Source organism: Terrapene carolina, unplaced genomic scaffold (genome assembly GCF_002925995.2).
Source record: "Terrapene carolina triunguis isolate 2854851 unplaced genomic scaffold, T_m_triunguis-2.0 Scaffold33392, whole genome shotgun sequence".
NCBI classification, from domain to species: domain Eukaryota; kingdom Metazoa; phylum Chordata; order Testudines; family Emydidae; genus Terrapene; species Terrapene triunguis.
The window spans coordinates 3,448,685-3,463,561 of record NW_020697743.1 but is presented as its reverse complement, the minus strand read 5'-3'; the positions used below and the strand labels follow the sequence as shown (position 1 = coordinate 3,463,561).

At 49.2% G+C, this 14,877-nt stretch overlaps 1 protein-coding gene across 2 annotated transcripts in view; it reads left to right on the top strand.

Moving 5' to 3' along the window:
- Nucleotides 1-2,751: 2,751 nt before the first annotated feature.
- LOC113409457 (solute carrier family 49 member A3-like) overlaps nt 2,752-14,877 on the top strand; it is a 34,035-nt gene continuing 21,909 nt past the window's right edge. For both annotated transcript variants that reach the window (XM_026663384.2, XM_026663383.2), the window contains exon 1: nt 2,752-3,115. In XM_026663384.2, the coding sequence (XP_026519169.1) occupies nt 2,969-3,115 (147 nt within the window). In that variant the 5' untranslated portion in view covers nt 2,752-2,968. The remainder of the gene's footprint in view (nt 3,116-14,877) is intronic.

The following is a 14,877-nucleotide window of genomic DNA, read 5'->3' as shown; positions in this document are numbered from 1 at the left end:
CTCTCAAACCCAGTGGCTGCTCCAAGCACTCACCCACGGCTGCAACAGCTCCTCTGCTTGCTTGTTCCCAGCCATGCTCCTGCTGTGCCTCCCCGCAGGTAACCTGGTCCTGATCCTCGGCTCCGATTCCTGACTCCTGGCTTCAGCACTGACCCTTGGCTCTGGCATCTGGCCTCAGCTGCGACTCCTCGGCTCCGAGTCCTGCTCTGACCACTAGGCACGACCGCCCATGTGCCGGTCACTGACGCCGGGGAACTCTGGGAGGGGATTCTCTTTTACTTTCCCAGTGGAGAAGTGGGATAACCTGAGCCCTCAGTTTTCCTTAGTCCCTTGACGTTTTTCCCCTGAGGATCCCTGACCAGTGGTGCTTTCAAATCCATGTACAGCCCCACCTCTGGATCTGACGGATGTACTTGGGCCACCGCTGGAAAGGGGGCAGTGGACAGTGCCAGGGAGTCTGAAGTTGTCTCCAGCCTCTTTTTCGGCCACCATTTTTGGAACCGATATGCTTGTTCCATTTGGGGTATGACCCTCCGTTGCGGCTTTGCTATCACAGACCCTTTGGTTTGGGGGAAGGAGGAGGTTTCAGCATGGAGCCCATGGGATCTGAGGGTGTCCAGGTGTGCAGATGGGCTCTGCTAACAGAGGCCGCCCCCTGCAGGCTCCTGCCATGCTAAGCAATCAGCGCTGATGGCTGCGGATCCAGAAGTACCACGATCTTGGCCTTTTCCCTGCTAACAGAGCTCGGTACCTTGCGTGATCTCTTGCACTGTTTTTTAGCTCCTGAAGGAGCTGGGCAGTGCTGAAGAACGCGAGAGAGGCTCTCACATGCACAGGAGCAGCTTTAATAGGCTAAAGAACAGGAGTACTTGTGGCACCTTAGAGACTAACAAATTTATTTGAACATAAGCTTTCGTGGGCTACAGCCCACTTCATCGGATGCATGCAGTGGAAAATACAGTACGAAGATATATATACACACACACACACACAGAGAACATGAAACAATGGGTGTTATCATACAAACTATAACGAGAGTGACACAAATGGACACAAATCAGACGTCAAGAATTATAACATTAAAAAACCAGTTGGAGAACACTTCAATCTCCCTGGTAACTCGATTACAGACCTAAAAGTTGCAATATTACAACAACAAAAACTTCAAAAACAGACTCCAACGAGAGACTGCTGAATTGGAATTAATTTGCAAATTGGACACCATTAAATTAGGCTTGAATAAAGACTGGGAGTAGATGGGTCACTACACAAAGTAAAACTATTTCCCCATGTTTATTCCCCGCCCCTCACGGTTCCTCACACCTTCTTGTCAACTGCTGGAAATGGGCCGTTTTGATTACCACTACAAAAAGGTTTTTCTCTCTCCTGCTGGTAATAGCTCACCTTAACTGATCACTCTCATTATAGTGTGTATGGTAACACCCATTGTTACATGTTCTCTGTGTATATATCTATCTATCTTCCTACTGTATTTTCCACTACATGCATCCAATGAAGTGGGTTTTAGCCCACGAAAGCTTATGCTCAAATAAATTTGTTAGTCTCTAAGGTGCCACAAGTACTCCTGTTCTTTTTGCGGATACAGACTAACACGGCTGCTACTCTGAAACCTTTAATAGGATAGTGGGTGCCCTGACCTGATTTGTAATTTTTTTTTTTTAACTAGGTCTACAACCTCTCGTGACCCCCGCTTTAAGCACTGGAGCGGAGGCTGCGACAGGCTTATCCATATGCTCAGATCCTTTAGTTTGGCAGCTAAAGCTGGAGAAGCAAGGCTTGGAGCAGGTTTTAATGCCCCTTAGGAGCTGTCGGGGTGGAGGTGCTGTGAGTCTGGGTGTGGCGCAGCAAGCTGGATAAACTCTCCCCGCTTCCCAAGCGAACCAGGCACCTAACATGGGCGTCTGAAGCGGGGAATACAGCAGGACAAGAGGCCCGCCTCTTAAATCCTGGCCGATTCCCTTCTGGATCCGTGGATCCGGGCTAGGACAGATATAAACATAAAACCGTCTGGAATGAATCAGAGCCACCCAGCGAGGTTTCTGATCCATCTGCAGCAGCAGCAGGAAGGGGCCCAGGTGGGCAGAGCAGCACGCCCCCTTTTCTAGCCCCGCCCTGAGGCTGTTCAGGAGCAGCATAGGGAAGGCCAGGAGGGGGCGGGAGAGGAGGCCCACAGGCACTGCCATGAAACCCACCGCTGTCAGCAGCCCCACCAGCGAGCACACCCTGTGAGCGGGACTGTGTAGAGGCCCCTTACCTACAAATCAATCTGCTGTGGGGGATGAGTAGGGTGACCAGACAGCAAGTGTGAAAAATCGGGATGGCGGTAGGGTGACCAGACAGCAAATGTGAAAAATCGGGACAGGGTGAGGGGGTAATAGGAGCCTATATAAGAAAAAGACCCCAAAATCGGGACATCTGGTCACCCTAGGGATGAGGGGGAGCGATGCTTAGCTTGCAGTGCTGATGTGGCGCATGTCGAAGGCCTGCGTTACCCCCCCTGCCACCTGCAGGCCTCGCTCCCTTGCACTGCAGCTGAGGAGTGCAGCGCTGTGTTTGCTTGGCTTTGCAGACTTTGCTCGACAGAACTTGCTGTGCTGGCTCCAGGCTGCAGTGTTTCAGCCAGGCCAGCACTAGGACCCTGTGGGGTGTGGAGGAGGGAGTGGTTGTGGGAGCAGAAAAAGGAACTTCTTTATAAGCCGTCAGGCACTCCTCCTGCTGCACCAGGCAGGAAGGGAAAGGCAGGGACAGGCTTGCCCAAGTGCAGCTGTTGCACCCAGGAGAAAGCAGCCAGCATACAGAGCGCCTGACAGGAGAGCGGGTGCTGTGCACTGAACAATGTGCCCAGGGTCTGCCACTCACACCCTGTTGCTTCCTGGCCTCCCCCCAGAGAACCACCACCACAGCTTCCAGAGACAGGCAGAGCTCTGACTGTCCTGAGGAGGGGAAGATGGATGAGGAAACAACAGGCGACTCTGAGACCTTGCTGGAAACGCCAGGGCCGGCTGAGCTGAGGAAACCGGTGCTCTTCAGAACTTACAGGCGGCGATGGTTCCTGCTGGTGGTGGTCTGCCTGCTGAACTGCTCCAATGCCATGGTGAGTACCGGTGACACTGCCCTCAGCGCTTAAACCTGTTTTCTTGTGGAAACCTGACATTCTGGTCTGGAACAAGCCTGCCTTTCTGTGACACTGGTGGGGAGAGAACAGCTCTGTCCCAACTAGCATCTGTAGCAGACGAGCTTCTAAGAAACAACGATTTGTCTTAATGCATTACCTGTGACAATACACTGTGTCCTAAGCGTCTGTCTAGGCAGCAGCCACTTGTGATTTGAAAAGAGATCGGCCAGAGCAGAAACTTTACTCCGGGCTGGTCTACACTAAGCCCCCAGTTCGAACTAAGATACGCAACTTCAGCTACATGAATAACGTAGCTGAAGTATCTTAGTTCGAACTTAAAGGTACTTACCGCGGGTCCACACGCGGCAGGCAGGCTCCCCCGTCGACTCCGCCTACTCCTCTCGCGGAGCAGGATTACCGGCGTCGACGGCGAGCACTCCCAGGATCGATTTATCGCGTCTAGACAAGACGCGATAAATCGATCCCAGAAGATCGATTGCTTGCCGCCGAACCAGCGGGTAAGTATAGACGTACCCTTAGTGTGATGAGCTAAAAGGTTGTGGCAACCTTAACCCGGGCTGAGATATTTCACAGCAAAACTAAAATATGGAGAACGCTAACTTCAAATGGATTTAACGAGGAGGAAAAAATCGATCTAAGCAGCCTGCAGACGATTGCTTTGGGAACTTCCCTTGTCTCGTGTATTTACATAGTTTGTTTGGGAAGTTACAAAGAACTATTTTCCATGGCAACATAACAGCAGCAAGCGTTAGACAAAACCGAGCTGGAAAATACACTAACACAGCTGGTATAAATTTAACAACGTGCTTGGTTAATCATTCCTGGTTTTTGTAGGCTGCTTTTATTATTTTAAAGTGTTTGGAGAGCTTGGATGAGTTATTTGAATTGAAATCCTGCTACAAAGGCCTAGTTCACACTTGGAAATGCTTGTCAGTACAGCTATACATGTAGCCTAGAGGCAGCTTGTACCAGCAAAAGGGTGTTTTGCCAGCATAGTTGATTCCAGTTCCCCAAATAAAATAAGCTATACCACCAATATAACTGCAGCTACACTAGGGCTTTTGCTGGTATAAATCATAGAATCACAGGGTTGGAGGGGACCTCAGGAGGTCATCTAGTCCGACCCCCTGCTCAAAGCAGGACCAATCCCCAACTAAATCATCCCAGCCAGGGCTTTGTCAAGCCTGACCTTAAAAACCTCTAAGGATGGAGATTCCACCACCTCCCCAGGTAACCCATTCCAGTGCTTCACCACCCTCCTAGTGAAAAAGTTTTTCCTAATATCCAACCTAGACCTCCCCCACTGCAACTTGAGACCATTGCTCCTTGTTCTGTCATCTGCCACCACTGAGAACAGCCGAGCTCCATCCTCTTTGGAACCCCCCTTCAGCCAGTTGAAGGCTGCTATCAAATCCCCCCTCACTCTTCTCTTCTGCAGACTAAATAATCCCAGTTCCCTCAGCCTCTCCTCATAAGTCTTGTGCTCCAGCCCCCTAATCATTTTTCCAGCCCCCATATAATTTAAATTAAAAAAAATATTAAAAAAAAAAATCACATCCCTAACCAACATTACCACACTGGCAAAAGTTTTAGTGTCGACCTGGCCAAAACCTTGTACCTTGGTCCAGGACTGGCTTTGGCAGACCAGTGGGGGGAAGCCAGGACTCTGTGTCCTTGGCTCACAGCAATGTTTCTTTCTTTGAGAAATTTCAGTCACATTGCAAGAAGAAATGAAAAACCTTAAATCATTTTAAAGTCAAACATCCTTGCCAATGTCTTGTCTGCAGTGATGTGAACATGGATGGCATCTTACTTCATACAAGTAAAATACTGGACATTTTAAATGTAAGAACATAAGAATTGCCATATTGGGCCAGACCAATGGTCCATCAAGGCCAGTATCCTGTCTGCCGACAGCGCCCCCATACCCAAACTTTGGGGGCAGTGTACAGAACAGAGATGTTGGAGTGATCAACCTCTGTCTTCCCCTCCTAGCTTCTGGCAGTCAGAAGTTTAGGGTCACCCATGGGCTAGCCCCGTGGCCCTGCCCCTTCCACACAAGGCCCCACCCTCTGCAGCAGGAGCCCTGAGCCCCCTCCCGTGGCCAGAGAAGTCTTGGGCTAGCTGGTTGGACCCCGGAGCCTCCCCTCCCCCACTGCCACCAGAGCAGCCCCAGGCCAGTGTTCCACGGCAGAGCCTTCCTTGGCCTATTATACCCGCCGCCCATGGGGTCACCCAGAGCATGGGGTTGCATCCCTGACCATCTTGGCTAATAGCCAGTGATGGACCTATCCTCCATGAACGTATCTAGGTCTGTTTTGTAGAGTCAAAGCTCTTCAGCCAGGAACTCGAAAGTAGGAACTGAGCACACTAGAAGACCTAAACTTGCCCCCAACCAAGTGCAAGTAACGAGCATCTTCTCATCTTGAGCATGCTATTTCCTTGCTGCTTTTCCAATCTGCATCACAACACTTCCTTTCTCACCAGCAAAATACAATATGGGATCCCCCTGGAGAGCTGCCTGCCAACAAGCAAAGTGGCTAGCAACAGGAATGACAAGATCACACCAGACTGAAATGGTGCAAATTCTATTAAACGGCATTAGTGACCCTTGCTGCTTAAAGGCGCGGGTGTTCCCGAGGTACACTGAGTAGCTCCTCAGTCTGCTAAGAGCTAGCAGGGCTAGTAACAGAGGAAGGTGCTATTCAGCGAGAGCAAGGGTGGCACAATCTAGCCCAGAGTGTTTTAAAGATAGAGCTGGAAATAGCTTGGCATCGGTGAGTGGGCATTAGCTTGGTTTCCTCACTGGTGTAAAGCAACAGACTCATCTAATGCTCAGAAAATGGACCAAATGTGCTTCCTTTAGAGCCTCTTATGAGCTGTTTATGATCCGGGTTTAGAAAAATTGGATTTATCGAACAAAGCAGGCGTCTTTTCTGTAAGGGCTTGCCTGCCCTACAAGCACAATGCAGTTATTGTGAGTGCTTCAACGCTCTGATCTAATCCTGCCTTCACAAGGGATTGAATTGTGCCCGGGCAGCAGCTCTCCACAGCTGTCAGCTCATGTGCGCTCACTCCCACCTCCCTGCCCAAGTCCTGCAAACAGCTGTGCACATGAGCAATCCCAAGGGGCTACTCGAGGGCCTGTGTTTACAGTAGGGTGACCAGATGTCCCGATTTTATAGGGACAGTCCCGATTTTTGGGTCTTTTTCTTATATAGGCTCCTTTTACCCCCCACCCCCGTCCCAGTTTTTCACACTTGCTGTCTGGTCACCCTAGTTTACAGGATTGGGGACCCTGTTTGTATAAGTGCCTTCTCTGCATAGCTCTCCTATACTGCCTCAGCCAGGGATCAAGTGGCTTTTGACATGCCCGCAGAATGGCACCCATAGGAACACTGTGCTAATACCTGGGAGAATGAGCTGAACTGAGTCGCACAGGTCCTGGGGCCCTGTTCACAGGGCAAAACCAGTGTCATGAACAGATTACAGGAACACAAGCAGGCAGGCCGGGGAGCTCAGAGAATAGCAAGAGCTGGAGAAAGGATGAAAATTCCTTTTGAATCTTTTATTCTAAAAGTTTTGCAAGACTTGTAATATTTGAAAATGGCTGCCCAGTCCTACTAAGCTGGCAAATAAAGAACTAAGCTTTAATCAACAAACAGGTGCAACTTTTATTCAACCAGTGCTAGCAACAAACAATTGAGGTGCAGCTGGAAAGACAAAGGCCTGGTCTACGCTGGGGGGGCGGGGGTTCGATGTAAGATACGCAGCTTCAGCTACGGGAATAGTGTAGCTGAAGTCGACGTATCTTATTTCAACTTACCTCCCGTCCTCACGGCGCGGGATCGACGGCCGCAGCTCCCTCGTCAACTCCGCTACCACCGCTCGCTCTGGTGGAGTTCCGGAGTCGATGGGAGCGCGTTCGGGGATCGATATATCGCGTCTAGATGAGACGCGATATATTGATCCCCAATAGATCGATTGCTACCCGCTGATCCAGTGGGTAGTCTGGACGTACCCTTAGAGCCTAACCTCATTGCCCAAAGTCAGTAGGAATATTTTCATTGGACTTTGGTGGGCACTGGGTCAGGTTCTAAAAGTGAGGGGCCTGAAAAGTTACTTGTATGCTTAAGTGCTTGCAGAACCAAGCTATAAACACCCAGATGCTGGCTAACTGACAGCTAACTGAATCATTCACAAATATTAGAAGGGCTTAAATATGATATAAGAAGAGAGTGATTGGGAGAAATAGGATGAAATTAAGAAAGGGAAACTCTAGGTTAAATATCTTGAAAAAATCTGACTCTGTTAGCTCTAAGAAACAATCTCTGCAGGGAAGTGTTGGAAGCCCTGTTTTTTGAGATCACAGCTCTAGCAAATACATGGCAGGAAAGGGGATGGAGTAGATGTAAGGATGGAAGGTTTCTGGCCAATGGGAGCTGCAGAGCCAGCGCTCGGGGAGGGGGCAGCGTGTGGAGCTTCCCTGGCCGCCCCTGCACTTAAGGGCCGAAGGGACATGCCGGCCACTTCTGGGAGCCACGCAGAGCCAGGGCAGGCGGGGAGCCTGCCTTAGCCCTGCTGTGCTGCCGACCGGACTTTTAACGGCCTGGTCAGCAGTGCTGACCGGCGCCACCAGGGTCCCTTTTCAACCGGGCATTCCGGCTGAATACCGGACGCCTGGCAACCCTACCTCATGGGTATATAAGGGGCAGGGCATTGCCAGTCAGTTTTATATGACAGAGCTAAATAGTGCATGCAAATCGTGCATCCAAGTCATGAAACGGGCTACAAATGCAATAAAAAATAAGGTATTCAAAGGTTTAACAAATGTGGGGGGTGGGGCGCCGAAGACGCTCCTCACCTGGGGCGCCTTTTGGTCTAGGACCGGCCCTGATCAAAACTGTATGAATAATGGACACTTAAAATGGGTCCCCTCCACAGTATGCAGATAGAAGTCTGTGCTGGCTTTCTTCTTGGTCTCTTTCCCAGCCCCAGAGAGTCTAACCCTCCTGCTGCCCAGTCAGCCTTTTTGCCACCCTCCTGAGGCTGGCCGTGGTGTGGGTGAAACTCTCTCACACAGTATGGCCCCACGCCAAAGATTGAAACATGGTAACATGTGTGTTTTAATAAATCCATAAGTGTAGAAACGCTGCGATCTTAAAACAGAAATAAAACCAGCAAGAAGGGAAAGCACACACACGCTGCCAGTTCAGTCCCATTCGGTGCCAGTCTCAGATTGTCCTGCAGTGCCTACGTACCAATGACTACAACCTTGAAAAATCAAGATAGAATTATTGACCTTCTCAGATTTAAGAGTCAAAGTATACAGAGGTGTTCTCTCTGCTCCAGCTGTGGTCTCCAACGTGACAGAAAAAAAAAGAAAAGAAAGGCACTTAGGTACATGATGTAATAAAATGCCCATGCAGCTAAACACTGGCCCCAATGCCCGCTGCTCTGCACCTTGTGACGTACAGCCGTGCACAGTCGCTGTGTGCCGCTGACATTCTGCTCTCGTTGTGCTTTGCGCCCATTGTACGGGTGTGCAGAGTGGTGGGGAATCGGACCCACAACGCTGACAAGGCATAAGGAAAACTCTTCTAACAAAATGCCACAGGTCTTATTACCCACGTCTGTATGTGGTACCTCATTAAACTTAAGCCATAATACTTGGTACTCTGCAAACTTGAAAATATAGACACTGACCCAGTATGTTTGGGAATTTTTAAAGTAAAACTACAATAATTTCTATAAGGCCAATATACTGTAGGAAACAATTGGCTTTTAAAACGCCTTCCTTACTTAGACAATGCCATAAATTGGCCTTAATTAAATTCCTTGCCCCACAAAAGCTTGTGGCTGAAACAGCCACACTTGTAGCTAGGCAACAAGCAAAAATGTATTAGGGAGGGCTCAGGGGAGGGAGGTTGTGGGGGGGAACATTCTGGCTTCAAGAAAGGTTGTATAGAAAAAAAGCTGGAGTGAAGCTAGCTACGTCTAGTGAGCTAATTCCTTTAAAAGGAACTACCCAACTCCTCTGCCCTACTCCCAACTGAGTCTTAAATCAAAAGATCCCGTAAGACGTTTCACCTAGAACTCAAGCAGCAAACAGAAAAAGGGAGGCCAAATGCAGAGTAGAAAGTCCATCCCCTGAGCCCTTCCAGGTCCTTGTGTCAGAGCTGTCGCTGCTCAGTTGAGGCCGGTATTGCTGACAGATGATCGTAGGAGGAACACGAAACTCAGAGGTTAGCAGTGTGTCTCCGGAGGCTGGTCTGATTTCCACACACACGGGTGCGGCCAGACCTCCTGATGAGATCCGACTCACGAGCCTGGAGCAGGAGGAAGTTCCCACAGTGCTGTACAATACTCCATAGCTGGACAGAACGCCCCAAAGGGTCCATGCACTCCTCCTCCAGGTTATTCTGCACAACCACACACTTGCTACGTGGCTCTGACCCTGACCTCTGCAGAAAGACAGATCAGGGTTGATTCGCCCGGGGGGGTGGGGGTGAGCATCCACCCCCTTAACCCCAAGAGAGGGACAGATGATAGTGCTGGTTCCACCAGGGATTGGGGGGGGTGGGGAGGGACAGGTCTAAATTCCAGCCAGGGCTCCATAGCACCCCTGCTGGTAGCAGGCAGCAGTTCTCTGTACCTTTGCACCTGGAGCACCTCACTCACTTTCTGGGCTGCGTCAGCCAGCTCTGGCCTCCCAGTGCGGCTAAGGGTCATTGAGCCCATTCTGGGAGGACGTCCTGCCGACGGCAGAAGGCAAGGAGTGAATCTGCCCTGCAGAGACTCAAAGTGCCCCAGGGTTAAGCTACTTGTTTGCGGCAGGCTAGGGGCCAAATTCTACTCCCAGTGCATGGTGCAAGTCTCACTGACTCCACTGGGATTGCACCTGCGTAACTGAGCAGAATCTGGCCCTCAGCCCTCTCTCGCTGTTAGCCAATGACCTCATCATACTAGTGAGGAGCAAGTCGGATTCATGCAGGAGGCCTATGCGTGCATGACTGAGTAAAACAATGCAGCCAGCCCTGCCCGGCTGGCTTTGACGTCGGAACAGGTTCCTGTAAAGCCAAGCCCTGACTCTGGTGCATAGCACGCTGTTAGCGTTTGAAAGCCTGCAGAAACAAACCACGGCAGCTGTACAGGCTTCACAAACACATTGCTGCCTCGTGCAATGATACCTCAGCCAGACAGCAGCAAGCTGATTTGCCTGGAGGCTTTATTCCAGCTATCGCCTACACTAGGGCCCCTCTAATTAATGCTGTAAAATGGCTTCGCGTCTAACGCCCGGATTTTGGCAGGCTCACTACTGTACAAATCAGTTCACATTTTTGACTGACTCTCCCGGCTGCCTGATGTTTGGGTGTCTCGGAGTTGGCTGAAAATGCTGCCCCTGTTGCAAAAGAAACATCCGGGTGATGTTTTTGGTGGGGCTATACCTAAATGTAAGTGTGAACCGTCAGCACGTGAGCAGTCCTCACTGACAGGTCTTGGGAAGCATAGAGATGGGTGTATTAGACCAGTTGCTACAGGGAGGTGCCAGAACTCCCGTTGGAAGCAGGCAGGGAAGAGAAAAGATGGCCCCTCAGCCAGGGAGCTGCCTGGGTGGGGAAAGGCAGCGTGAGAGGAAGGGGAAAGATAGCCAAAGGTGGGATTTCAGGCTACCTCAGAATGGATGGAGAGAAGGTGAGTTCTGAGTATGAAGTGGGGATTGCCAAGAAGATAGGGAGCCTACAGGGGAAACAAGGCAGGTCAAGAGCCGTGGGGGTGGAGGGAGCAGAGACCTGCTGTTGCGGGGATGGGGGGGGCTCCGGGCTCCAGCGGGGGAAGGGTCCTCGGGTGGGGGGCGGGGCCAGCCAGGAGCTAGCCTCCGCCAGCCGGCAGTTCACCCGCCGCCCATGCTTTGGTCTGACCCAGTATGGTCGTTCTTCTGTTCAGAGCGTAGAGAAGGCAACGAGGAAAGCTAATGTCACAAACATTTTGAGTGTAAGATTAGCATGATTGGGGTTGAGTAGAAATCCAGGACTTTCCTTGCTCAAAAGTGAACACTGCACATGCAAATATGAACTCAGCTTGAACTCCCTGTTTCAGATCTTCTTGTACTTTTCTGTAGAATAGAGGGGCCCAAACTGGACCATGCGGTTAGAATCCCTCTAATGCCAGGACTTTCCAATCTCAGTCCAAACTCTTCTGGGCTCAGGGACGTCCATACGATTGATCCAAACACAAGACCCCAACAACTCAAATTGTGGACAGAGTGTGGTTCTGGATTTCATCTAATTTGTTAGGCAGATATGATTTCCTACGAGACCCCAAGGGCCACGGAGTTACACTCTTGGGATTGGGGCAGGATATTCCAGGCTGCAAGGAAGAGGTAGGCGGATCCAAATTCCTAACAGCGTTGTTTTCCTGATGTGAATCATCTCACACAAGCCTAAAAGTGTTAATTCTCCCAAACACTGCAAAATATTTCCCTGTTTGTACCGTCACAGTATAGTTATAATTAAACATTTATCTTGGCTAGCGAAGCAGCAGTTCTGGCCTCTTGACACTTGGCTCTTTCTTGAAGTGAGTCCCTCTAATCTAGCTGGCAATTTTAGCAATCACACTTCCACTGAGGCGGGAGTCCTTTGCACAATTACTTTGATTATCGAACGAGTAGAGCCATCTCAAACTCTCAGTTGTACAAAACAAAATTCCACCACACATGTTTGTAGACCACAGTACGTCTCATCTTCTGAGGCAGTTGCTGCTGGCACTTTGTTTCCCACACATCAGAAGCACTTTCTAAAGACTGAGTTGAATGCAGTGCCATACTGAGAAGCGATTCTTTAAGTAACAAGTTTTAAGTACAAGATGCGCATACTGGGGCAACTTCAGAACATCTTATTATCTCCTTTAAAGCCATAGCCATCCTAAATGTTTGTCTGATTGTCCTCCTCCACAAAAGATGGAGAGATGGATGCACACCCAAGCAATGTTGCTGTACTGCATATTTAAAAACCTTTTGATCTTTCTGGTTCTGCAGGTTCCTGCAAATTATCTTCTATTCAAAGTTTTTACATATCGTCATTTTTAAATTGTGTCAATGTTTCTATTGCAGCTGTACTAGCAGCTCTTATAAGAAAGCTAGAATAAGATCCTATCTGCAGAGTCTTTCTTGCAGAAAAATAACTTGTTTTGGGCCTATGTCTCCAGTCCCATGCCTGATGTGAACATCAGTTCCACTGTTTGAGTTAGTGCATGTCAGGGGAGAAAAGTCCCCGCCTTTAAAAATACTTGCCTTGCATTTAAGAATATACTTTCAGGTTCCCACTTTTAAATATAGGAACCTCTGGTTCTTCAAGCATCAGGGCACAGGGGAGAGATGGCACATTTTGACGTGTAGGCAAGAGAGTCTTTTAATTAGTTTATTGCTAGTGTCAACAACGAATGAGAAGCAACACACTCTGGGCGACCAAGCATGGATGGGACTAAGAGAGGAACTCTTGAGTTCAAGCTCTGGCTTAGACACTGACTAACAGCGTACCCTTGAGCTACACTCTAAAAGACAGATTTTATGGCTTGTCCGCTAGTTCTGGGTGCCGTGGTGTTTGGTCCCATCATGCACAGCTAGCACCTGATGTTGAGATGGATGAAAGCAGCGGGGTTCTCAACATGTTTGAACAATCCGGCCCCTTTAAAGCATCAAGCTGAGCGTTCAGGTAAGGCACCCAAAGCTCGTGGACCCTTCTGGAAGTGTTGGCTTTCACCTCTGTCCATTTCAATATGGAAATCACACTCCTGATCTCATGGGGTGCTTGGGAAGGTCAGGTCCCCCACATCACCAGTGCTTCGGGGAATAGGCTACTCCGGTGCAGGAGGCAGGTGTAATGTGGCTTTTTGCAGTTGGTGTAAGGGAGGGGCAAGCTCCTGCTTTCAGCAGTGCTGACTGCTCCAGCGGGAATGCGTCCAAGACTTCACTCACCAGCCAGTGGCTGCAGGGGTGTGCTGGGGAATAGGAGGTTACTCCCGGGGGCCTGGAAACAGTGGCTGAAGTTAGCTCTGACTGAGACTGCTCTTCAAGAACCTGCCAAAGAAGGAAAACACTAATCTGTGCTCAAACCTGCTTATCAAAATGTATCCAGCGCATATTGCACCGAAAGCTGAAGATTATCTTTAAGAGCTGCAATAGCTTCAATCAAATTAAATGTTGTGACCCCCCCGATTAACTGGACAAAGGCCTGAGATTGAGAGAGTTCTATGCATTTATAATCTGTTTAGGTCCTGTCTTGGTCCTGTCTCAGCTCAGGGGGCTGGACTTGACATCTCAAGATCCCTTCCAGCCCGACATTTCTATGATTCTGTGCAATCTCCAGGTAAAATAGGCTCTGAATTGAAATGTTATGTGGGATGAATTCTCAGTGTTGACCAACTGGTCTTGAAAAACGTTGAAACAAAGTCTACACCGGCATTTTGAAACTCAGACAATGCCCCCGTTTTTTCAACATGGTTGGATGCTCTCAGGGAAAAATTGCCTGATATTGAACGGTGCTGAGCACCTGATTGCAACAGGAATTCTGGGCACTCAGCAAAGCAAGCTGATGATCCAGGTGCCACAAAGTCAGATTTAGGTGAAGAACTGGAGGCACCACGTTTGGAGAAATAGATCAACGTGCCCTTAACATTTCCCTTCGTGGGAATGGAGGCGGAAATGGACTGACACGCTGGATGTAATGAACCCCATTATACTGATAGTTTGTAGTTACTCTTCAACTCTTAGCCATCTCAAATGGGTAAACATTTTAAACTGTAAGCTACCAGAACTGTCTCTCACTAGCAGGAAAAACGCTGTGCGAGACAAGCTCCTCTGGCAGGATAAGACCTCCATTTAAACCAGTTGTTGACACCGTGCAAATTATGTGAGGAAAAAAAGCTCTCTTTTTAGGGCTTTGTAGCGACACCTGTATTTAAATTCCCAAGGCATTGTACTCTGAATGCAAACAAGCTGATGGGATCAAAAGGCACAGCATGAGCACTCCGTTAGCCTAACTAATAAAACAGTATTCATATAAATTGCCTAACAAACTATGTTGTAGCTACCCAAAGAATCTTCAGGAATTAGGCTATCTCTAGTTTTGGCGATGTGTAGCTACATGCTGCAGTGGGGAAAAAAGGCTGCATCCACACTGCGGTGTGTAGCTACAAGTGTCAGTAATAAGCTGTGGCAGGAGGAAGGCAGCAGGACACTACACGGTTAAAAATAGCAATGTAGACAGGCAGGCAAGGCTTGGGCAGGAAGAGAACCATATACATGTATTCACATACGTACCCACACCCTTCCGGTGTGTCTTTACTCACCTAAGGTGTGTCTTGCCGTCTACATCGCTACTTAAACCACGCTGGAGGGGACGGGGGTCCCACCCGAGTGTATAGTCTACATGCCACCAGAAGAAGCGTGCAGTATACACAGAGCTTTAGAAACCACTTCAAAGGGCATATTTTGACGTCATTTGGAAGGAAACGTTAAATCTCAAAATTGGGGTTTTTAAGAAGGATCTTGTTAATGATCCCAGTGGGGAATATAGATAATTCCATCCGTTCTGGATAGCTGCAGATATCTGCTACTGACATAGCAGGAAAGATCCTGTAGCTTGTTACGGTGCTTGGCCTATGCCACCGGCTAGACTTGCAGCTATAGGTAAATGGTTCCCATTGTGAAGATGGGATGT